The sequence below is a fragment of the Sitodiplosis mosellana genome, unplaced genomic scaffold (assembly GCF_009176505.1).
Source record: "Sitodiplosis mosellana isolate CC-2019 unplaced genomic scaffold, AAFC_SMos_1.0 Smas_scaffold_6167, whole genome shotgun sequence".
In the NCBI taxonomy this organism is placed as follows: domain Eukaryota; kingdom Metazoa; phylum Arthropoda; class Insecta; order Diptera; family Cecidomyiidae; genus Sitodiplosis; species Sitodiplosis mosellana.
This window is the reverse complement of record NW_022601408.1, coordinates 16,391-43,024: the sequence shown is the minus strand read 5'-3', so window position 1 is coordinate 43,024 and position 26,634 is coordinate 16,391. Positions and strand designations below refer to the sequence as shown.

Sequence of the window (26,634 nt, the reverse complement as noted above, 5' to 3'; positions counted from 1 at the left end):
GACAGTTCAAATTTCATAATAAGGCCACCAATTTTGACAGGCATTCGGATTGGGTCGATGTGTGTTTTGCGAACACCGGATGGATGGGTGATGCGATTTCAAGAGGAGCGAATAATGTGACTGAATGATTTCAATGAAGAATTTACATCCCGACGAAAATTGAATTTAATGCGAAAACGCATCAGTGCCGACTGAAACAAACAGTGTTTGGGAATTTAGCACAGGTCACATGCAATGATGAAAGCTGCTATTTGCGTTCCCATTTGATTTATTTTGGAAAACACGATCAGTATTTGCTTGACGGTGATTGTCTGTGTGCTGCGACTTTATGTGTCGTATATAGTTTTTCAGTTGGTTGGCGTTGTTGTTACATTTTTAAAAGTGAAAATTCCGATGAAACATATTCCAATGCTGATTCAATTCGATTCGTCTCGAATTTCGGTTGGCAGCGGAAAGAGCGCAACGGCAACTTTTCAATATTTTTCTCACTGCATTCGTGAGGCGCTCGGCGATCGATGTTTCTAAAAATAAACACCCGAACTATCATTGTAGCGCAAGTGAGAGCGCAAGAGAGCATCAGCCGCGAGAATATTTAGCCGATAAAATGATCCTCACTCTTAGCTCGCTGTTTTATAACGACGGACGTCTTAGTTTAATATTAGTCTCGGGATTACGAAAAACCAAATCTTTGCCTATCTTATGGGCACAAGATCGACTTTCTTAGGCGATAGTGTGATTTTTTTTTTCAACGAACTGTCACTTGAAAACAATTCGAAAATATCAATAAGGAAATTACCAACAACATCGAGGATTACTTCTGTTTTCAATAAGTTTTATGAAAGTAGTGGTAATCAATCGTTTCAATTGAAGTAATTAACGTCAAACGAAGAAAAAAAGAAAGTGAAAAGAGAAAAGAAGGAAAAAAAGATTTGCAAATTGTTAAAGAGGAAGAAAATTTTGTGTGCACATCGTGTGAGATATAGAAGAATAAAAGTGTTATATAATGCATCGGCAAAATTTTAGTTCGCAACAACAAAAAAGCGTGCAAGAGTATGCTGTCAATCAGGATAGCAATCAATACCATCAGCAGCAGCAACAGCTACAACAACAACAGCAGCAGCAGCAACAGTTAGCTCAGCAACAAAGGATTACGCGTACCGAGCATACTATCCGTCAAGTAACGCAGCAAAGAGGTCAGTTAAAGGGACTATCAGATAAATTGGAATTCCGCCGAAGTCGAACTAACGTACAAATCGAAAAGTTCACGCCCTCGAAACTACACCAAACTTAAAGCAGCAGTAGTTGTGTATTTTGATCGCTTCGCCATGAATGTGTTGTGCTCAGTTCTTTTCTCCTTTTTTTTTGGCTAAGGGCAAAAAGGACAATCGTGAATGGAATTTTGTAATCTGAATGGCCAATAAAAAAGGAGGAATGAAAAAAGAATCTAGTGTGCCGAATAAAATGAAGTGAACGGATTTTCTTTAATTTGCAAAGGATTAAACACTAGTCGCACTCGGTGTGTGTATGGATAAGTTTCTATTAATAGACAGGAGATGCTGCAGCAGCTTAAACATTTTCTGGGCCAGAGTGTTGTTACTCATTTCACCAGAGTCACTGATATTTATATCTTTCACAATTATTTCATTTGGTTTTCATTTTATTCGATAAAAAAAAGCAACACGACGGCCACAAACGCAAAATATTTTTATTTTTTCTCTGTCGGCCATTTCATATTTACACTTCGGATCTCCTCTCAATGCTATGGTCCATTGAGAAGAGCCAACTAAAGCATTTTTCTCGCAATAAAATTTGGTTCGCGGTATAATCAATTTCAACATTCTTGTTTTCTTGCTTCTTCTTTTCTTCTTCCTCTTCTGTTTCTGCGCTTTCGATTCTGTTCTGTTCTGTTCGGTTGCCGCATACACGAATTATCATGTATTTTCAAAAACGTATTTGTTATAAATTTAGATGACAGGGGTATTCGTTTGTACATAAAAGCTTCACGAGCCTTCGAATGTGTGTCACACTTTGGAAGCGATTGAGAAATATTTTAATGAATTATCTGGGTGACACCTAATTAAACAGATGCATAGCCACTCATCGAATGCTCTAGACAGATTTACCACATTTCTTCTGAACGAATTGGGACTCTCATTCTCAATGAAATCCCTGCATATTTTGCACTTGCCAAAGTGAGACTTCTTTATCTTGAATGTAATGCAATCACTGATGATGTATTGCTGGCGTGTCCAATGGGGACTTCCCATTGATTTTACTCAAGGTGAAGAATGCCATGCAAAATTGAGGAAATATTTGAAACTGCAATACGTTTTTGTCATCTGTTCTGTTCACAGAAAGCCCACCTGAAAAGTGTCGCACAGACAATTAAAATGATAAACGTTGCTTTCAGTGAGTAATTCAATATAAATTGCATTTAGCCTGTATAATTAGGATTGCAACATTCTACGGGTATTTTCGACAGTTGATTTCATTTGGTGAACATGAATGAATTGAATGAATTGAATTTCCAATAGCTAGCACGTATGTGCATCTAATCTTCTGGTAGAGGTTTTTGATTTTGTGTAGGTGCCGCCTGAACAAACATTCGAATTTTCTTTTTTGATCATATATACAAAAATGAATAATGTATGTAGATGTAGATGCCGACCATTTCGGAGCCTCCACCGTCCTGTTTTCTCATTCGTAAATAGATTCGTTCGTAATGTTCTATGGTGTATGTGGGCGAATGGATGTCGATGATAAAATAGGCATACATATAACGTGTGAATGAATTCAATATGAGCTCTCTGACATTTATTTATCCACAGAAATTGGACGCGGCATTTTTTTTCGGCTAATCACTCATCTATTTTCCTCTCGCGGTAGAAAGCACTGTGCTGTTCATTTGAAATATAAAAAGAACATGATGTAATGGCTAGTCACACTAGGGACAGTTATAGGACAAAATATAATGCAAATAAATTAATGAGAGGAAAATATAAACAAAATATACTACATACACACTGACAGTACAACGACAGTAGCACGACATGCAAATTTATGGCATAAAATATAAGACGTAATATTATCGGTTCCACTCGATTTGCGAACTAATCGATGAGAGAAGAATTGAATAAATGCGACTTCCTGATTCTGAACAAATTCACCAATTCATTGATGCATATTTCCATTTCTCTTATTCATGGTTTTTTTATTGTTTTTCATTACAGTACATGGTTCAGAAAACCAATACAATCAAGGTGGTTTAGCCAATCAACCACAGAGTCAAAGTGATATTTCTCCACCAGTATTTGAAAAAATCTTCAAAAATGCACGTTTCGCTCAGGGCGGAAATGCATTGTTTGAAGGCAAACTACGTGGAAATCCAAAACCGGTTGTTTCTTGGACGCGAAAAGGCGCACCACTTCTCCCGTCCAACAAATACCAAATAAATTACAATGAGAATACGGGTGATGTAAGTGCTTTGAATAACTTTTTTGTTTATTCAAATTTTCATTCAGATTGCTCAATTGCTTTAAAAGTTTCCAGCATTGTTGCAACATTAGAGTGGTTTTATTTCTGGTGATTTTGCCATTTTCCACGTGAAACTATTACAATCGTCGGGGCTTGCCTCCAAAATAGGTTATTTTAAGTATCATAAGACCAATCGGAGGTCGCTAAGCGCTGCCGATTCTATGGACATTCAAGTCATTTAAAAATTGTAATTTTTTTATTTTTCTCTCATATTTCGACTGCTTCTGAAGAAATATTCCGATTGTTCGTAAAAAAAAAATTAGATAAAAAAATTGTCAATTTGATATCAATTTTATTCAGTTTCTTACCGATGGAATGACACATTAGCCAAAAATGATAGGTATTATTTATGATATTTGGCTTGCATTTGAAATTTTTGATTTTTTACATGATAATTTAGTCAAATATATCGGAATTTGCTACGTATACGTAATTATAATTTAAACAAATAAAACTGAATCCTAAGTTAAGAGTAAACTTGATTATTTGACAATTGTTCTTTTGGAAATTATTTTGGGTAGACAATAAAACACTACATTACTGAATGGCTGTATCGCTGTTGATTAGTTACGCCTTCTCACGAAAAAAAAGGAAAACGCAAAATATATCAAAATGAAATAAATTTTCTACGCACACACTCAATATTATAGCGACATCTATTATTTATTAAAATAGCTTGTAAATTGCAAAATTAGCTAAAATTATTTTAAATCGATCGTTTTTATCTAACTTTTCACAACCAATCCGAAAATTATAATGAAAAATAGTAGGAAAAATTACAAAATAATGGTATATATTCTATTTTTGGAGGCAAGCGTTGACAGTTGCTGAGTTTCGAAAAAGTTGAACGAATATTTTTGGACAGCATTCAATATACACTTTTATTTACAGGTATCACTTTTGATTAACCATATTGGTCCTGGCGATGAAGGCGAGTATACATGCACCGCTAGAAACCAATATGGTGAAGCAATTTGCTCGGTTCATATTCAACCCGAAGGTCAACCGCTTCCACCGATGCAAAATGTCCATCAGCAATTCTATAAACAAACTAATCAATCGAATCAATTTTCGAATGGCTACTCTTTCACATCGATTCATGAGGAGTTCAAAGTAGATACGTTCGAGTATCGTATTTTACGCGAAACATCATTCAGAGAGTCAGTGACGCGTCGTAATGTTGGCGAAAACGATTACAATTTGTGCTATGAAGTTGATCGTAATCTTGGACCGGCCACTCCACCACAAATCACACAAAAACCACGTAACTCGAAGTTAGTTGAAGGTTCGGATGCCACTTTCTCTGCTAAAGTTGGCTCAAATCCAAGACCAAGATTGACATGGTTCAAAGATGGTCAACGTTTGGTCGACAGTAGCAAGCATGAAACGATATATTCCAATAATCAAGCTACGTTGCGCATCAGAAATTCAAATGCCAACGACTCTGGCCACTACACGTTGTTAGCGGAAAATCCGCAAGGTTGTGTTGTTTCATCGGCTGTGCTAGCCATTGAGCCAGCTCAAGAAGTGCCCGTTTACCGACAACCAGACGCACAAGCCGAATTAGCCGAACAAGGAAAAGCTCTGGCACCTAACTTTATTCGTGTCTTTGAAAACAGAGATGTGACTGAAGGAAAAATGACAAGATTCGATTGCCGAATTACCGGTCGTCCGTATCCGGAAGTGTTGTGGTACATAAATGATAAACAAGTGCAAGACGATGCAACGCACAAAATTCTTGTCAATGAATCGGGCAACCATTCGTTGATGATTACAAATGTTAGCCGATACGACGCTGGTACTGTCACATGCGTTGCTCGTAACAAGGCTGGAGAAGTAGCCATTCAAGCTCAACTAGGCGTAGTGGAAAAGGAACAAGTGGTCGCACCCAAATTTGTTGAACGTTTCACTACTGTCAATGTCCGCGAAGGCGAACCAGTTTTATTGAATGCACGTGCAATTGGAACACCTGTGCCACGAATCACATGGCAAAAGGATGGAAGCACATTGTTGCCAAACCCAAATCTATACGTTTCGGTTGACGGAGGTGCCACCTCACTTGATATACCCAGAGCAACCGCTGCTGATGCTGGTTGGTATCAATGCACTGCTCAAAATGTTGCGGGATCGACAGCAACACGAGCACGCCTCTATGTGCAACTACCCAAAGATCCAACCCCCGAGCAAAGACGTCTTTACTTCCCACGGCCGACTAAGATTATCGAACCTGAGTAAGTGTTTCATTGCAAATACCGCACGTTTGTGTGTATGTGCATTGGTTACTTGTATATTGCAAACAATGATCTAAATCTGAATATGAATATAAATATGATGCCGATCTCTTCATTAGACCTGAACCCGAACCCGAAGTTATTTTTTTGCGACATGTTGAGCGTGCAAGACCGCATGCTCGACCTGAGGATGGAGACCGCGTTTATCCACCGCCTCAATTTATTGTGCCATTGAAAGATGTCACACAAACTGAAGGTGGTAAAATTCACTTCGAGGGTCGCATTGAACCAGTTGGAGACCCCACGATGTATGTCGAATGGTTTTTGAATGGAAGACCATTAGCCGCAAGTAAGTACCAATCACCTCTTGAGCGGATGCTCGCTTGTCATTCTCATATAATTTTGTGATTAACCAATAAAATTCGTCGTAAAAATGTATTTCTTTCTGGAACGACTATTGATCTTTTGTTGATGAATTTTTCATTTGAAGAAAACAAGTGTCTGAAATTCATTTATGCATTTCCTTCGTAGTTTTCAATCAGTTTTCGAGCTGTGAAATATTCCAGGGTTCGTTTTAACATGATTTTTTTCTTTGCTCATTTTGCCATCAGGCTCTCGATCAACCTATATATTTAAATTTGGATTTATTGCACTTGATATGTTGAGTATTATCGCCGAAGATGCTGGCGAGTACGTTTGCCGAGTCACAAGTGCGACTGGCGTTGCTGAATCTCGTGGCATTTTACGAGTTACGCAACGTTCAACAATTGAAAAATCGTCGCAAAACCCGAATAGTTTGCAATATATTCAACAATTAGAAGATTACTCAAGATACCAACGAACCGAAAGCGTTGATGATTCAATCAATGAAAAGCCAGCTTTCATTCGTCCACTAAGAAATTTGGGTCAGCTGGAAGAGGGTAGAAATGCTCATTTCGAAGGTCAATTGTCACCTGTGAACGATTCAACGATGAAGGTTGAATGGTACAAGGACGGGCGTCCAATCACAGCAAGCTCACGAATTACCGCCATCTTCAACTTTGGCTATGTCTCTCTCAATATTTTGCACTTAAGAGCTGAAGATAGCGGTTCGTACACTTGCCGTGCCGTGAACCGTCTTGGTGAAGCCATTAGCACTGCAACGATACAAGTTTTTTCCCGTAACACCGTTACTGCTGACCTCGGAATTCCCGAACAACAACGATATATCGAGAGCGTTGAAGAGCTCGAGTCTCATCAACGTCAACAACAACAAAAATATGCACAGGAGATACCGGAAAGTGTATCACCACCTGTATTCAAAACACCAATCAAAGATCAATTGAATATCCGTGAAAATGGATTTGCCCACTTTGAAGCTCGCCTCGAGCCGGTGGGTGATTCTACATTGAAAGTGGAATGGTTCAAAGATGGACATCCGATCAAAGCCAGTTCACGGATCACATCATTCTTCAATTTCGGATATGTTGCATTAACAATTAAACACGTGTCTGTCCATGACATTGGTACATACACATGTCGTGCTACTAATGCCATTGGACAAGCCTCAACATCGGCCCGAATCACCGTTGTCACCAAGAATGACATCAGCTTCGACACAAACAATCCAGCCGGATTGCAAAAGATCCAGAACTTGGAAGATACAAGCAGATACAGCCGTAAGGCAGAAGAAGAAGTGCAAATTTTGCAGAAACCACGCTTTTTGGGCCCAATGAAGGGAACAAATAAAATTATTGAAGGACAACGCGCTCACTTTGAAGCTCGTGTTGAACCACAAAATGATCTAAATCTGAAAATTGAGTGGTATCATAACGGCAAAGCAATCATGCCGGCTAATCGCATCCAAATCTATCACGATTTCGGCTATGTCGCATTAGATATATTAAGCGTACGAGCTGAAGATGCTGGAGTTTATACCGTTGTGGCTAGAAACCAACTTGGTGAAGAGCAACTGTCCGCCCAAATGGTAGTCGAAAGTAAGTATTAACATTTAGTCGCCCCTTATTTTATTGAAAGATCGTTCGCATAATTCTAATGAATCAAAAATATTTTAGCTCGTTCAAGCATAGATACGTCATCAATGCACAAAGGCATCTACGAAAAAACGCAAAAATTAGAGAATTCGAAATTCGTTGAACCTCAATATGAAATCGAAGAGATTTCAAAATCGAAACCTTATTTTGTTCAACCATTGTCGGACCCAAAACCCGTTAATGAAGGCAAGAACATCCATTTGGAGTGTCGCCTCGAGCCATTGGGCGATCCAACCATGCGTGTCGAATGGTTTCATAATGGGAAACCCATCACAATTGGATCACGCTTCCGTACATACTATGATTTCGGTTTTGTTGCTTTGGATATTATCCATGCCAGCAGTCTTGACTCCGGTGAGTACACTGTTCGAGCCACAAACCATCTTGGCTCGGCCCATACATCATCCTGCGTCCGTGTCATCGGTAAATCGGACATTTTGACTGAAACGCAAAATGAAATGTCAATGGAGCATATACAAGCGCTTGAAGATTCTTCACGCCGTCAACATCAAGCAGCTGAAGAAATTACTGTACTGCAAGCACCACAATTCACTCGTCCATTGCATAACATTGAAACGGTTGAAGGAACCAATGTGCATCTTGAATGCCGATTGCAGCCAGTCGGTGATCCAACAATGAGAGTAGAATGGTTTGTCAACGGGCATCCACTCAAATTCGGTCATCGCTTTAGACCAGCCCATGATTTCGATTATGTTGCTTTGGATCTTTTGGGCGTGTATGCTGTTGACTCAGGTGTTTACACTTGCCAAGCCCGAAATCAACTTGGCGAAGCAGTCACCTCATGTTCGGTTCGCGTTATTGCACAAAAAGATTTGATTACGGAAACCCAAAACAAGTCTGGCTTAGAAAAGATTCAATATTTGGAAGATTCTTCACGCTACAAGCGTACCGAACAAATTGACGAACAATCAAACATTAAACCACGATTCTTGTCCAAACCAAAAGATTTGTCGAAATTGCGCGAAGGACAACACGCCCACTTTGAATGCAAATTGGAACCAGTCACCGATTCCAATTTGAAAGTGGAATGGTTCAAGAACGGTCGCCCAGTCACAGTAGGTCATCGTTTCCGTCCAATTCACGATTTCGGATACGTTGCACTCGACATTATTGACTTGATTGCGGAAGATTCGGGCGTTTATACATGTCGCGCCGCCAATTTGGTTGGTGTCGATGAGACAACTTGCTCTCTGGATTGCCGCAGTAGTCAACAAATTTTGACAACAACTCAAAATGAGGCTGGACTAGAGCAAATTCAATACTTAGAAGATCGATCGAAATATTCACGCAGTGAAGTGAATGAGGAGATTACCAAGCAAACACCAGTCTTCACAACATCATTGAAAAATGTTGATATCAAGGAAGGTCAACGTGCTCATTTCGAGTGCCGCATTATTCCAGTTTCCGATCCAACAATGAAGGTCGAATGGTACCACAATAATAAGCCACTGGTGAGTTTTATTTTTCATATTATAATGATCAACTAGTAACTAGCTTATAGACAAATTCATATTTATGAACATTGCCAGATTTGACAATTGCTTTATTCAATTTCATCATGCATTCAACTATTAATAAACTTTAATCGCATTAAATGAATTCGATTCAAAATTATTTCACAGAAATCCGGATCTAGATTCACTGAAACCAACAATTTCGGATTCGTTGCATTGGACATCCTCTCTTGCTTGCCAGAAGATTCGGGAACCTATACTTGCCGTGCAATCAATGCTCTTGGTGAAGCCGTTACATCGGCTATTGCAAATGTTCACACAAGAAAGGCCATTTATACTGAATCGCAACACGAAGGCGCACTTCGCAGCATCAACCACTTGGAGGATACTTCGAGACATCAAACACGAAGCGTTCAAGAAGAAATCATCACACAAGCACCAGTTTTCACGATGCCTGTTCGTGACATTCGTGTCGCCGAGAACCAAGCCGTTCATTTCGAAGCACGTATCATCCCCGTTGGAGATCCAAAACTCAAAGTCGAATGGTTGAGGAATGGTGTGCCACTAGATGCATGTAAGTTAACGTTTGATATAGACTAACCGTGTGGAAATATTCTGACTGAGCATCCAATTCATTATTATGAGATGTAGTCGACTGGCTATCTAAGTGATTATCCAGTACAAATAGTAAACTGCAATCACAATCTGAATGCAGACAAATATGTAGTAGACTTCAGTTATAGCCAGTCAGACAATTGTTTTCCACATGGATGTTGATATTGATAGCACGAAATCTTATCCAATTAATAATTAATTCAATAATTCGATAACAGCTAACCGATTGACAACTATGCACGACTTTGGATACGTTGCCCTGAATATGAAATACGTGAATCCAGAAGATTCGGGAACGTACACATGCCGAGCCATCAATGAATTGGGACAAGCTGTAACATCTGCAGCGCTCATTGTTCAATGTAAATTATTTGAAAATGTCTTCGGTTGCGAATGGAGGTTGATTTTTTTTTTCTTTCATACTTTCTAACAGCTAAAGCCGCTCTCCAAATGGAAACGCAAAATGAATCGGCTCTGCAGAAGATCCATCAATTGGAAGATACTTCCCGCCATCAACGACACGAGGAAGAGGATACTATTGTGCGTCAAGCACCTCGTTTTATAACTCAATTGAATGGTCCAAGCAATTTGCATGAAGGTCAAAGTGCCCACTACGAATGTCGCATTGAACCATATCCAGATTCGAATTTGAAAGTTGAGTGGCTTTATAATGGAAAACCACTGCAATCGGGCCATCGATTCCGCACAACTTACGATTTCGGATTTGCCGCACTTGACATCTTGACTGTGTACGCTGAAGATAGTGGCGAATATACATGCCGTGTGACCAATTTGAATGGTCAAGCTCAGTCAGGTGTTAAGCTGGGCGTACAACCACGTGCCAGCATCGTATATGAAACACAAAATGATAGCGCCTTGGAGAAGATCCACTATTTGGAAGGTGATTCGCGTTACAAACGCAAGGCAGATGATGATGTAATTGTTTTGGAGAAGCCTGAATTTGGCCGACCATTGCGAAATGCGGCTGTGCAAGAAGGGAAACCAGTACACTTGGAAGCCACTTTGACTCCTGTCAATGATCCAACAATGGTGGTCGAATGGTTTTGCAATGGTAAACCAGTCCAACAAGGACATCGTTTCAAAACCACCTACGATTTCGGTTTTGTTGCCCTCGATATTCTCTATGCACACTCCGAAGATACTGGAACCTACATGTGCAAGGCTAAGAACGCAGTTGGTGAAGCTGTAACAACTTGCTCCGTTTCCGCAGCTGGTAAGTTTCAAATATGAATTTGGGATTTGTGTGTGAGATTAAAATAATGTAAAATGAACATTTTTCGTCATCAATGTCATAGCTAACGCTGGTCTATTCTTGGAAACGTTGGACGAGCAACGATTGCAGAAGATTCGCCAATTGGAAAGCTACCAAAAACCAAAAGAACCAGAAGCTGAAGAAGTTGGACAGAAACCAGTGTTCTTGAATCCATTGACAAGTTTGGAAAACCTCAAGGAAGGTGATCACGCCCACTTGGAATGTCGCGTTGAGCCGATCAATGACGCCAATTTGAAGATCGAATGGTTCAGAAATGGAAAGCGATTGGTAGTTAACTATTTTTTTCCTTTAAAACAATTTTTCTTCTCTTTTACAATCAAATTTGTCTATTCATTACATTTTTGCAATACGCATTTCATTTCAATACTGAAACAGTCTTATGAAAATGACATTTATAATTTCTTTATTTAGGCTACTGGACATCGCTACAGAACAACACACGACTTTGGATATGTCGCACTTGATATTTTGTATGTGTATGGCGAAGATTCTGGAACTTACATGTGCAAAGCAACGAATTTATTGGGCGAAGCAATGAATACATGCAACATTCGTTGCGTAAACCGAAAGAGTATCATTTTGGATACACAGCATCCAGATGGATTGGAGAAAATCCAAAAACTCGAATCACGCGGAGCTCCAACTCGCAACGAAATCGCTGAAGTTCCAATCACACCACCACGATTCACCACCAACTTGCATGGTTCTACCGAAATTTATGAAGGTCAAACCGCCCACTTCGAGGCACAAGTTGAGCCAATCCATGATGCTAATCTACGCATTGAATTCTACCACAATGGAAAGCTTTTGCAGTCTGCCTCACGATTCCATACCACTTTCGATTTTGGCTATATTTCACTTGACATTCAAAAAGCAGTGGCTGAAGATGCTGGCGAGTACATGGTCCGTGCCTTCAATGCGCTCGGTGAAAGTCGATCATCAATCCGTTTGAATGTCATTGCCAAAGGCAGCATTATCACCGAGTCTCAACGACCAGAGGGACTCGAAAAGATTCGTCAATTGGAATTGGGAACACCACATGCTCGACCAGAAGTACCTGAACCGGTAACAAGACAACGTCCGGTGTTCACTCAACCATTACAAAATATCGACTCAATCACTGAAGGTCAAACCGCACACTTTGAATGTCGTTTGATTCCAGTTGGAGATCCAACGTTGAAGGTTGAGTGGTATCGTAACGAACAACTCATCGAAGACAGCTCACGCATTACAAAACAACATGATTTCGGTTTTGTTTCGATGGACATAACCCATATTCGGGCCGAAGATCAAGGAGTTTACATGTGCCGTGCCACAAATGCTTTGGGCGAAGCTGTCACAACGGCTGCCATGAAGATTCGCACACACGCTAGCATCCAAATGGACACACAACATCCAGACAGTATTCCTAAATTGCAACAACTTGAACGACCAGCTCAAGGACCTGCACCTGCACCAGAGCGTGTATTCGAAAAGCCAATCTTCACTCAGCTTTTGACTGGCCCAGCTGAATTATGGGAAGGACAACATGCTCACTTTGAAGCACGCGTTGTACCTGTTGGCGATCCAAACTTACGTTATGAATGGTACGTCAATGGCGTTGAATTGAAAATGGGATCTAGACTCCGTACTTCGCATGACTTTGGATTCGTATCACTCGATATTAGCTCAGTCGTAACGGAAGATTCCGGCATTTATATGTGCAAGGCAATCAATTTGGCCGGTGAAGCTGTATCATCGACTGGCATGAAAGTCAAAGGAAAATCATCAATCGTTGGTGATACATTGTCGCCAGAATCATGGCAACAAATCCAATTGAAAGAAGCCGCCATGAATCGTGTGCCAGAAATGTTTGTTGATGCCACACCTCAACCAGCTCCAGTGTTTACAACTCATTTGCAGAGCTACGAAAAATTGGTCGAAGGACAAAACATTCAACTGGAAGCACAAGTTGAGCCACGTGCTGATCCAAATTTGAAGATCGAATGGTTTAAGAATGGGGTATCTTTAACAACTGGATCGCGCATACGAAGCACATTCGATTTCGGTTTGGTGATCTTGCAAATCAATTCATTGCGCGATGACGATTCTGGCATTTACACGTGCAAGGCCACAAACTTGGTGGGCGAAGCCGTTTCAACATCATCGATCAGAGTTGGTGATAAACATTGGTTGCTTGGCGATTCTTTGCATCCAGATGCTTTGCCACGCATCGCTCAGTTGGAAGAGCCAAAACCAGGCCGCCCCGAAATACCAGAACCAGTTTATGAATCACCAGTCTTCATCACTCATTTGAACAATATTGAATGCAAAGAAAATGATAATGTCCGTTTCGAATGTAACGTTGAACCGGCCAGAGATCCAACCATGCAAATCGAATGGTTCTTCAATAACAAACCAGCTAATGCTGGTTCCAAATATAAGACCACCTATGACATGGGATACTGTGGTTTAGATATCGTGTCAACATATGCTGAAAACTCAGGCATTTACACATGCAAGGCAACCAACTCAAAGGGAACTGCATCAACATCGGGCAGTTTGCGATGCGTCGGAGCGCAAACAATGTTCTTGGACACACAACATCCACAGGGACAAAGTGGATTGGAAGCCGTTCAAGAGACCGAAGAAGCATTGGCTAATAGATACAACCGCGAAGTATTCAAACCAGAGAAAGATTATCCAGCTCCAGTATGGACCAAACCATTGGAACCAGAATTCCGTTTGAATGAAAATCAAGCTCTTCATTTGGAGGGCCAAGTCGAACCAAAGGAAGATCCAAACTTAAAGATTGAATGGTATTTCAATGGGAAAGTATTGCAACACGGTTCCCGATTCAAAATGAATAGCGAATTCGGTTTCGTTACACTTGATTTGGTCGATGTATACGAACGTGATCAAGGTATTTATACCTGCAAAGCAACCAACAGAAAGGGAGAAGCCTTTACTACAAGCACAATTGTTTGCACTGGAAAAGAGAGCATCATTGAGGGCACTCAACATCCTAAAGGCGCCGAGGGACTTGAAACTATTCAGAATTTGGAAGATTCGTTGCGCAAACCCGATGCTGGCGCTGAACAAGCTGAAAGTGGTCAACCACCTCGTTTCACAACTGAATTTGTTACAATTCCAAACATTTCTGAAGGTGAAATTGCTCACTATGATGCCATGCTCGTTCCAACTGGCGATCAATCGATGGTTGTGGAATGGTTCTATAATGGACAAAGCATTGATGCCAGTCATCGTTTTAAAACCGTGTACGCATTTGGTATGGTTGTGCTAGAGATAATTGGAACGAAAATCGAAGACTCTGGTACATATACATGCCGTGCTACGAACAAACACGGAACAGCTGAAATCAGCACATTTTTGACATGTGTTGAGCGTTTAGCTGGACAGCCACCTAAATTCACCACTCAAATTCAGAACCTTACTGGATTAAAAGATGGTCAATCGGCCCACTTTGAATGCACATTGGTTCCGGTTAACGATCCAGAATTGAAAGTTGAATGGTACTGTAATGGGAAACCGGTAAGTGACCTAGTTTTTTAAAGATTTTTTTTAAGAGAGACTTAGAACATGCAAACGAAAGTTCATTTTCTTGGACGTGTGTGTATGAGTGTGTGAGTTGATTTACGAGTAGATTATCGCCTGATGTGGCGATCAATAGCGTTTTTGTGAGTGTTTGTTGAATTCGACTTTTTCACTTCGTTTTCAAGTAGCCAGTTTCTGAACTAATGAACCGTTTATGGGTTTCGTACGTTATGCCGTTTTGGATTTTCGTCACAATTTGACCGCTTTTCCAAGTGCTTGTAACAAATACGCACACATCGTAATACGCACACCGCACTATTTTCTCGGGCCCGGTTTTTATTTCTAATTTTATGTGAATTCTTTGTTTTATTAATGTACGATTTTGTGTATCCTGAACCGTTCATGATGAATGATTTGGGTATCGCCAATTATTCCTCAAACTGTGCTAGTTTGCATCTGTATGCATACGTACGCACGAAACGTGCGGCTGTGACTCCATCTCCGGCTTCGCCAATACAATAACATTTCATATTTAGGATTTATTTATTGCTGCATAATTACGCCGATTTTCCTTCAAACCAATTTCGAATCGAATCCAAAATTAAAAATCAATGGACGATCAAAGATGAGAATTAACTGTTGTACGAGTTAATGTTGCACACAGAAAAGAATCCCCGGAAATTTTGGGTGTTCGCCGTAAAATTTGACATTTATATATAAATTTCTATATACATTTTACCGGCAACACTTCAATTTTCCGGGCGATGACATATTTTCGAACATTTTATCAAATACTATATATATTTTACCGCTTGAAATGACAGATGGCGCTAATTTCTGTTGGAATATTTGAAATTATGTCATCGCCCGGAAAATTCAAGTGTTGCCGGTAAAATGTACATAGAAATTTATATATAAATGTCAAATTTTACGGCGAACACCTAAAATTTCCGGGGATTCTTTTCTGTGTGTGGCAATGCGTTGTAATATTCGAACGAAAAAGCCAAAATATTACTGTTTATGTTTGTATATGGGCTTCAAGTGGGGTATATTTTTTCCGTAGTACTTGCATAATGAAATTTCGTTTTCTCTACAACAACAAGGGTGAACAGAAGATGTGTATAGAAAGAAAAATGACAATAATAAGTATAGGGAATAAATTTAATTCATAAAATAAATCTTTCTTGGTTGAGAAGCGGTAAAATGAGTTAGGGGGTTGACTGGAAATTGTTTTCAGTGTCGTTGACATCGAAAAATAATTAGGTTTAAATGCTTTATTTCGAGTCAGTTTTCAACAATTTTTGGTAGACTATTCCTAATTAAAATTTCAAATTGCTATTTAATTTAAATCTATACGTTTTTATCTTATTTGTTTTGGAATTGGATTCGATCACGTTGAAAATTTCTTTGATGAATTTTGTACTGTATAACTTGATTTTTTGTTTTGTTTTGGAAATGACGAAAAAATTGTTAAAAGTTTTACATCGAATTCAAGTATTTCCAAAGCGGGACTATTCTGAACTGTTACAGTTTTACAATGAGACGGTGGTGATATGAATAACAAACCTAAATTACTCTCATGGGTTTTGATTGTTGTTATTGCATTTTTCGCTTTTGTTTAGTTTTGTCTGTTTAAGGCACAGAATAGCAAATTTTCAATGTAAAAAGCTCATACCGTTCAGATCGGGTGTAGCTTTAGAATATTATCTTGGTTGTCAAGTAACAGTTGGGCAAATGCTGTTGAAAACGCGGACGATAGTTTAACAAGCCGATGAATACTATTCGGGATGTGCGATGTCTTCAAACGATTACTTGTTGTTGAATGTTTGGAGCATACTTTGCTCCAAATGTGTCGCTAGATAGATATGGCACACGAACAAAATAACACTCCACTATTTTTCCGCTCAGATGTGATCCATGTAATCCATCATACATTTCTAGATTTTGTTTATGCACTGATAATCTTCCCTCCTTACCGAGTACAATTTAATACATGTGAACTTAAAGACGGTATAATTCTCGCTCTGCTGTTGTCATCTCGATAGATGCACCACTGTATGCGATGTGGTCTTTCTCGATTGCCTGCTGATTGCTCTCCCGTTCAATCAAGACATAGACCTTTTCGTTTATCTTTTGGTCTTTGTACAAATTACAAAGAGATTGGTGTATATCCCGATCTCGCGCGTTACACTTTGTCTCATCAAAATCAATCTCAACCAACTTTGAGAAAAAAAGAGAACAAACAGATGATTAATTATGAGATAGTTTTGCATCACTTCATTATATGTTTGTACTTACCTTTCTAATCGTTTTCGTAGTGCGTTGACGTTTATGTTGGAAATATATGATGGTCGTCAACTTATAGCTTACCGGATGCAAACGAAAATCGATTACAATGACATTCTATGAGTGATGCATAATGGCATCAAGTCAAGGACAATATTACTTAAAGCATTCATTCCAGGATAGTAAAATCCATTAATTTTCTGTGGGCATTGAATCAGGCACATCCCACTTACAGATTGTGTCTAACTCATCTTGGATTTTTTTCACTGTACCCAAATTGTCTGCCAATGAATACTCCTTCCGGTTTAGATCCTTCAAATATGCATCCACTTTGGTTTTGTTGAGTAAAAACTCTGAAAATCCAATATTCATCTTCATGGCATTGGACTTTTCGATGACGGCTCTTTTTGTCTCTTGATCCATCCAATCGCTATTCTCCACTAAGCCATTGAATGTTGAACGAATGTCCTTGAAAGTGTTCAACAGCTTCGGTCTCGTTGTATTATGAAAGTTTGATATTGCAATCGCATCACCAAGTAATGTTTCCATTTTTTCATTAACAAGTTGTGCACAGTAGTTCGAATTAGCGAAGCTATAATTGTCAAAAAAATGTATGGAACCAATTGAAGTGTCGATAATGATCAAAAAAAAAAGATTGATTCCAACGGTTTTGCCGTGATTTTGTTCATTCGGAGCTTGCTTTCAATATCTTTGCCGGGAATCTAAAATGATATGATGATGAGTACCTGGTTTCGTTTTGTATATACCCAATTCACGAAAATGGTGACTTTTGATCGATTTGGGAAATTATTTATAATATTTAAGAATTGAAAAAAAAAAATTCAAAAATGTTTTCCGTTGCATTAAAACGACAAGAAACATACATTATTTGAAATGTTGCCTGCATTTCTGATGGCATTGGCAATAAGCTCAATAGTGGCTAACCGTTTGTATAGGTTTAAAAAAAATTTAAGAAGTTTTCCAATTTATTCATAAAATATTGTTCAATCGCAATCATCGCAATAGGACGAGATATATCTTTCTTATTATATGTTCCATTCAATTTGCTAAAATTTTATTTTTTATTTGCTAAAGATCCGCCACTCAACCAGAATCAAGCCTGTTTCCGACTTCGGCTATGTTTTGCTCGATATTGCTTACGTGCAAAGCCACGATTCTGGTGATTACGTATGCCGAGCGTGGAACAAGTATGGTGAAGATTTCACTCGTGCCACCATCGAATGCTTCGGAAAGAGTGGAGTTTTCTATGATAGCTTGCAGCCACAGTCTTTGGAACGAATTCGTGAATTGGAAGCATTAGGGTTGCCACAACAAGCAGCACCACGAACACCAACTGGAGAAGCGCCACGCTTCATTACCGAATTGCAGGATATTTCCAAATTGGTTGAAGGTCAAAGTGCGCACTTCGAAGCCCGATTGACACCAGTCAATGATCCAGATTTGGTCGTTGAATGGTATTACAATGGAAACAAGTTACCACATGGCCACCGATTCCGTACTTTCCATGACTTTGGCATCGTTATTTTGGACATTTTGTACTGTTACGAAGAAAACTCTGGCGAATATGAGTGCCGTGCTTCAAATAAATACGGAACAGCTGTGACCAAGTCATCATTGCGCTGCTATTCCAAGACCAACCTCGTCCTTGACTCACAATTGCCAAGAGTAAGTAGAATGCAAACTTTTTTTTGTCATTGTTGAAGTTTTGGTTTAATTTTAAATGAAAAAAATAAATTTTCCTGAAATATTCATGAACAAAATTTTTCTTTTTCACAGGGAATGGAAGGTGGTTTGGAGAAGATTCAAGATCTTGAAGATTCACAAATTCGTACTAGAACCGAAGCTGTTGAAGAAACGAAGGGTAGAGCACCTGTATTTACTGTTCCATTGTCGAATGTAGATAGTTTGCGCGAAGGTGAAAATGTTCACTTCGAAGCCCGTGTCACTCCAACTGACGATCCAAAATTGAAGATTGAATGGTATTTCAATGGCAAACCGGCGAAGACCGGCTCACGTTTCCGTACATTCTGTGACTTTGGATTTGTCATTTTGGAAATTTCACCAGTTTATCCAGAAGACTCTGGCGAATACGCATGCCGTGCAATCAACGAATACGGACAAGCCGTTACAACTGCATCGATGAAGGTTCAAGGAAAGCGAAGCATTATCCTTGAGTCACAATTGCCCAAAGGAATGGAAGGAACCATCGATAGAATCGCCGAACTCGAAGGACTTGGTGTTCAATATGGTGAGACAATGCCCGAAGAAGAGACTGGCAAGCCGCCAGAGTTCATTACTTCACCAGCTGATCTAACAATCAATGAGAATGGATTGGCCCACTTTGAATGTCGCTTGACACCAATTAACGATCCAAGCTTACAAGTTGAGTGGTATCACAATGGCAAAGCACAATGGCAGGGCTCGCGCATCAAGACAATAAACGATTTCGGTTTTGTCATCTTGGAAATTGCTGGATGCTATCAGCGTGACGGTGGTTTGTACACATGCAAAGCAACGAATAAGCATGGCGAAGCAACTGTTTCGTGCAAATTGAAAGTAAAAGGTCGTCAAGGAATCATAATGGAACCACAATTACCATCCAACTTCAGAACCGGTACGGAGAGTTTGCAGAAACTTGAGGAAAATCTGCATAAGCGGGAAGAAATCTTTGTCGATGAAGAAGAAGCTCATCCACCTAAATTCACCGTTGATATCTCCGATAACTTGGATATACCAGAAGGTGGACCAATTCATTTCGATTGCCGCGTTGAACCAGTTGGGGATCCATCGATGCGCATTGACTGGTTTTTCAATGGCCGTCCATTGGCCACTGGCTCAAGAGTACATCAACTCAACGATTTTGGATTCATTGCACTCGATATCGACTATATTTACTTGCGTGATTCTGGAGAATATGTTTGCAGAGCAACTAACAAATGGGGACAAGCCGTAACTAAAGCTAAAGTTACATGCATCGGCAAACAAGGAATCATTTCAGATTCACAATTGCCCCAAGGCATGACTGCAGAGCACTTGAAGGACTTGGAACGTGGACCAATCACCGAACCAGTTCCTGAAGAAGCACCAGCTGGACCACCAAAATTCATTACACACATTACATCACGTACTGTTGAAGAGTCGGAATGCACTCGTTTCGAGTGTCGCGTTGAACCAAAGGGAGATCCAAAACTTCGTATCGAATGGTACCGCAACGGTAAGCCACTACCAATGGGACATCGCTACAGAAATGTTCACGACCTTGGATATGTGTCGCTGGACATTTTGTATGTTTACGCCGAAGATTCGGGTGAATATGTATGCCGTGCCGTTAATGATTTTGGTGAGGACTTCACCAAAGCAAACATTTCATGCAAAAGTAAGTTGAAAATTTAGTTTATGCATTACAATTTAGCGAAAATAAATGTATCTAATTTTCCATTGTCAGAATTGCCATCGATTATTTTGCAAAATCAAGTTCCGAAGGGAATGAAAACATCCGAAACATTGATGCAAATGGAAGCTGCCATCAAGAAATACACTTCGGAAGTTTTCCTTACGGAAGATGACTTATATGATGCCGATAAGAAGCAACCACCACGTTTCGTCACTCAAATCAAAGATCAAACAACTCTTGTTGAGATGCAATCAACCAAATTCGAATGTCAATTGGCCCCAGTCGGCGATCCAAATATGAAAGTTGAGTGGTTTTTCAACGGGAAGCCCCTGCATCATAGTAAGTGCAGTACTAGTTTTTCAGATTTATCAATTATTTGTGACTGTCAATATCACGTTAATTTTTTTTTCTGTTACAGAGAATCGCTTCGAGCCGATTTATGATTTTGGTTATGTTGCAATGAACTTTGGATGGGTCTATCCAGAAGATAGCGGTGAATATGTGTGCAGAGCAACGAACTTGTACGGACAAGATGAAACTAGAGCAATCATCAAAACATCAGGAAAGCCTGGAATCATCTACGATTCACAATTGCCCAAGCACATGAAAAGTATCGAAAAGATTCGTGAGATGGAAGCCTCTTGGCAAGTGTAAGTAGCAATTTGGTATTTCATAAATCTGAAGCTTATACTCAATCAAAACAGGAGTTTATTTCATTTTTTTTTTTTTGAATATTTATATGATATTCAGTGCACCGGAACAACCAGATGAAGACGCCAAACCAAGAACTGCGCCAGTTTTCGTTAGTAAACCAGAATCGGTTGAGGTGGAGGAAGGTGAATGGGCTCGGTTCTGCGCTCGTGTCACCGGCCATCCACGCCCTCGCGTTATGTGGCTTGTAAATGGCCATACCGTTGTTAATGTAAGCCAAACATTCGTTGATCACTTTGATTCGATAAAAATTTTACAATAAAAAAACAAATGATAATTTATAGGGCTCTCGATTCAAACTAACGTACGATGGAATGTACCATTTGGATATACCAAAAACAAGACAATACGACACCGGTAAAATTGAGATAATAGCCAGAAGTTCAGTTGGTGAAACAATGGCTACAGCCGACCTCAAAATTGTTCCACGAACTGACGATTATCGCAATGTCCTTAAGAACTCGCCAAGACGTAAGTATTTCTTCAATCCGAATTTTACACGGTACTTGGTTCTGTTATTTTAAAAATTAAAAACATTTTAATGAAATGGCGTAAACGAATAGCATCATCACTAAAAAAAGAAATGGAGTAAAAACACAGATCGAAAAGTCACACTAATACACTTACAGCAACTATATAATATTTGACACTGTACGGATTCTGTACAACTAACCCAGATGCATTGTACTGAATCTGTTTAATTTAGCTGTCAAAAATCTGAGTTTCGCTGACACATACAAGTAATACAGATTCAGTACAATGTATCTGGGTTAGTTGTACAGAATCTGTAATGTGTCAAATATTATATAGTTGCTGTCTGTGTATTAGTGTGACTTTTTTGTCTGAACAAGAATAATGTAATTGATAAGTGTTTTATGGCTTACTTCAAAGCCTTTGGCACATAACACATCTTTGCTTTCTTACACAAAACTTTTGGGAAAAAGTTTAAATAACATATCAATAGCAAATACACACACACACACAAATCACACAATCACACTATTACACTTCACAAAATCCAATGCACAATTCCTTTATACGCTCCTTTTGCAATTCCACAATCCCAATTCGCTTTACTTCGCATCAAATACTAGCGGCTGCTGCAAATTGGCATGGGTCATTTTGTGATTTAAGCACACAATCGAGGTAAAATGTAAGATTTGTACATAATGTGAATAAAATTAGATTTAGTCAAATATATATTTTAACAATTATTTTTTTATATATGACGTAGTGGCAATGCGGGTTAACTTTAATTTAAATTAATGGGCTTTTCTCTTTTTTCTTTCTTTTTTTTCTCTCACAATAATGGTTGATGCAATAACGTTAAATGTAAAAAAACATGTTATTTTTCTGGTGTCTCATGACATACTTTGACATTTTTCTCATATGATTTTGCATTCTATATTGTCAGCCTGGTACGATTCCGAATTGGTTCCTTATCAAAAAGAAAGACAAGAAACTGAGCTGGAGAAAACATTTGAGGATCGAAGACAACAGAAGGCTGAACAAGGCACCGTAAATGTCGGACAGCATTTCAGCAAGACACCACAAGGATTTAAGCAAGTTCCTGAATGGACGAAGGCCGTACAACAAAAGAAAAACGAAAACTATTATAGTCAATTGCAAGAGCTTGAAACCGATCAACTGCTTCGCGAGACAAAATTACGCGAAGAAAGCCACCAATATGCCATTCCAGGCGAAAAAGTCGTCAATAAGTCGATGGCGAAAGGAATGGCACAGAAATATCAAGAACAATTGTAAGTGAAACGCCATTTAGAGTTGATTTGGTTTGATTTATTACAAATGTTCTCTTATACGTTCATTTTCAGAGAGAAAACCGAAGATGTCGTTGATTCAGGCACCAAAACGGTTCGAAAAATACAACAACAGCAATCAATTCAACCGCAAGAATCATCAGTTCATGGTCGCGAAGTACACGTAAATCGTCAAAAGCAAACGCAAAAAGAAACCATTGGTGATGTAGAAATCACACGTAAAATTACCGCAACGGAGACAACCGAGATGGAGCACAAAGGATTAGCACAAGAACGTGTTGTGGCAGGACCAGTTAAACCATCCAACCCACCATTCTTCACAAAGAAGATGCAACCATGCCGTGCGTTTGAAAATGATCAAGCTCGTTTCGAAGTTGAATACGATGGAGATCCAATTCCAAAAGTGCAATGGTACCGTGAAGACTTCCCAATTCAAAATTCGCCAGTGTTCCAAATCCATACATTTGGAACCAAGTCAATCTTGATGATTCGCCAAGTCTTCCTGGAAGATTCGGCAATGTTCTCAGTTATTGCCGAGAATGCTGGTGGTACGGCTAAGTGCAGTGCCAATTTAGTAGTCGAAGAACGCAAGCGTCCAGGCAAAGGAACGATAAGTCCACCAAGTTTCTTGTCTACTGCTCAAGACGCCACCGTTAATGAAGGACAATTGGCACGTTTTGACGCCAAAATCAATGGTACCAAGCCGTTGGATGTGTACTGGTTGAAGGGTGGAAAGAAGATCATTCCGAACATCAAGTACAAGATTGTTGAAGAGGACAATACCTACACTTTATTGATCATCGAAGCGTTCCAAGAAGATGCGGGCGCTTATGAATGCGTCGCCGTAAACAATGCAGGCGAAGCTCGTTGTGAAGCCGAATGCACAGTCGTATCATCTAAATCTGCGGCAAAGAAACCGCAACAAAGTGTACCTGGTACCGAGAAAACACCAACACTTATTGAGCCATTGAAAGATCAGACAATCAGTGAAGGCTCGAGCGTTGTGTTCAAATGTCGTGTGATTGGCAAACCAAATCCAACTGCTCAATGGTTCAAAGGACCGAACATTATTAAACCGTCGAAATTTTTCCAAATGTCACGTGATGGAGAATATTACACTTTGCGCATAAGTGAAGCCTTCCCTGAAGATGAAGGCGCTTATAAGTGCGAATTGGCCAATACACTCGGAAAGATCACAACAAGCGCTAATTTGCGTGTACAAGCACCAGAAATGCAAGAAAGTTTGCCAACATTGTCACCAATGAAAGATGTTGTTGTACCGGAGGGAAGCCCAGCTCAATTCAAAACAACGATTTTAGGAAAAACCAAACCAACCAATGTAAGTTGTAACACTGACAAAAGTGTTTAAGAGGTTGAACTATTTGACAACACTTTAAAATTCCATTTTCACAGGTCCAATGGTTCCGCGAAGGTGCTCTGATTCCCGAATCACCGGACTTCCAGGTATGCATCTTGTTTGGATGTTTCGAACACTCCATTTATTACAATTATAAACTGCATTCAGAATGTCTAAACACTTTTTTTTGTTGGGGAATCACATTCCCGTTTTTGCAAAATCATGGTTATTCAAGCGCATTTCAAACCAATTTCAGCTGTGATACTAATATAAGGTCGAATTCTGTTTATTATTTTCTCCTTCAGATGATCTTCGATGGAAACAATGCCGTCCTATTGATTGCAACTACATATGAAGAAGACTCTGGTCTTTTCACTTGCCGTGTAACCAGCTCTGCGGGCCAGGTCAAAACATCGGCCAAACTTATCGTTAAAAGTAAGAACTAAATAAGATCTGTTGTCTGAACCGTTTCTGTTTTGTGTTATTTGTTTGATTTGTAATTTTCGCGATAAATTGTTTTTAGCTTTGAACATTTAAAAGCAAAAAAAAAACGACAGCACTAAAAATTGAGAAAAATATCCGGTGCATAGAAATTTGCCGAGTAAACAAAAAAAGAGTTATTTAATTATCCCGTAAAATCAATACATTTATGTGAAGAAAAAAAATCATAAATTTCATTTAAAAATAAAACAAAGTTTGCTTTTTGAGTGTGAGGGCACAGCATTACAGCCAAAAAGACATCCATATGTCAATACTCATATCACATAATTTGCAAGTATTTTTGGTGCGAAATTTTTGTTGATTTTTTGTTCCATTTCGACCAATCAGAGAGAAAAGGTCAACAAAATTAGATACTTGTGAATATATGATCAAGTAAATTTTTGGTTGAATAATGTAAAGTACGCAAGAGATGTAAACCATTTAATTGTGTCCCACTCTCAGATTCGCAAGCAAGTTTGACAAAAGCGATAACTGATTGCATGATTGCATTCACTTATTTGCGTAGAGTGAAGAAAATGAAGACAATAAAATTATTGAGTGTGTTCACGAATGTGTTTTATTCGATGAGGTTTTCACTTTGATGCAAATCGAAAAATCGTCGAATAGAGCATTTCTGAAAGATGTCTTCAAATATAATTTATTTTTTCTAAATAATTTTGTTTGCATAATAAAAAAAAAAAAGAAAAAGAAAAGAAACACAACTAAAAACAAATGTTATAATGAGTGCCAATAAAGTGTTGAAAATAGAAAGCAAACTGACCAGAACTTTACATTTGAATATACATAATGTCACTTTTAGTTGTTAAGAACATATAGGATTCGTTATACCATTTTTTTGCATATTTCTTGAAGACTCATTGCAATCGCGACGTTTGTACTCAATTTTAAAGATTCGGTATGTTATTTTTAATAAGATGTAAAGACGGAACAAATGATATGAGCTAATCTGTATATATACAGATAAAATGTATTTCGAAACAGTTCTGCTGTGTGTCACCTTACCCGCTTAATTTTCGTCAATACGCGCCAAAATAGATTTAATTATTCAATTTGTTATTCCCGAAAAATATACCGAATACCACCTCGTTATATTTTTGTTGTTGCTGTTAATGATCGAGAATTTAAAATGGCGTGCGAAAAATTAAAACGGCTTTTGTGGAAACAACAAATGAAAAATCGAAAATTCAATTGCATATGGTTTTTGGGCGAACGAAGCGCGCTTCTGTTTCTCATTCTAGGAATAGATGATGAAGTAGGATGAAAACGAAAAAAAAATTAAGAAAACGACTATAGAAACACAGGCGATATTTTTCACACACATGCGCTCTGAGCGCCGCCTTCAATTTGCTCAAAATTTATAACGATCGTTTTCAAAGAAATCATAGCACTATTCAACAGCAAGAAAAAAAGCAAATAGCGTTGGAAAGAAAACAAACAGCGATGGCTCACTTTCTTTTCTATTTTTAAAAGCCAACTAATAATGGGGGGGGGGGGGGCCGGCCCCAAATGATTAAGAGGTGACGCACGGTGATATGTGCGTGCGTTTACCGACGACGAATTTCATTTAACGGTTCCAAAACATTTAAGGTTGCTCCTTCGACGGTTTGCATTTGTACGATACGTTACCTTGTGACCAGTCTAAATTTGGACTATTCTATCACTTACCTTTATGTTTATGTTGCTGAGTCAAAAAATAGAAAACAGAAAACAGAGGAGAAAAACGTATACCATTTATTTTCGGAATTATATAGTCAGACCAACTAGGCAAAAAGTTGCTATATAGCACCTTTTAGTTATACTACTTGGTTTTTGATAATTTACAATCATAATTAATTTATAAATAGGATTTTTGAGATGAAACGAAAACGAT

General features: G+C 38.9%; 1 protein-coding gene across 1 annotated transcript; it reads left to right on the top strand.

Moving 5' to 3' along the window:
• Positions 1-608: 608 nt before the first annotated feature.
• LOC129575415 (titin-like) lies at positions 609-25,519 on the top strand. Its single transcript, XM_055459012.1, has 21 exons — positions 609-1,193; positions 3,231-3,475; positions 4,426-5,765; positions 5,885-6,114; positions 6,377-7,741; positions 7,820-9,270; positions 9,442-9,847; positions 10,107-10,250; positions 10,322-11,122; positions 11,205-11,449; positions 11,594-14,713; positions 18,098-18,688; positions 18,800-20,399; positions 20,469-20,756; positions 20,836-21,067; positions 21,168-21,339; positions 21,413-21,599; positions 22,543-22,888; positions 22,961-24,245; positions 24,320-24,370; positions 24,569-25,519. The coding sequence occupies exons 1-21, from the start codon at positions 1,004-1,006 to the stop codon at positions 24,707-24,709; spliced, it is 14,430 nt and encodes a 4,809-aa protein (XP_055314987.1). The 5' UTR covers positions 609-1,003; the 3' UTR covers positions 24,710-25,519.
• Positions 25,520-26,634: the final 1,115 nt, after the last annotated feature.

Excerpts from the sequence above, each read along its gene's own strand:
- LOC129575415 (XM_055459012.1), top strand. The coding sequence starts at position 1,004 with ATGCATCGGCAAAATTTTAGTTCGCAACAACAAAAAAGCGTGCAAGAG. Across the intron at positions 1,194-3,230 it reads TCAAGTAACGCAGCAAAGAG|TACATGGTTCAGAAAACCAA; the intron begins GTCAGTTAAAGG and ends TTTTCATTACAG. Across the intron at positions 3,476-4,425 it reads ACAATGAGAATACGGGTGAT|GTATCACTTTTGATTAACCA; the intron begins GTAAGTGCTTTG and ends TTTTATTTACAG.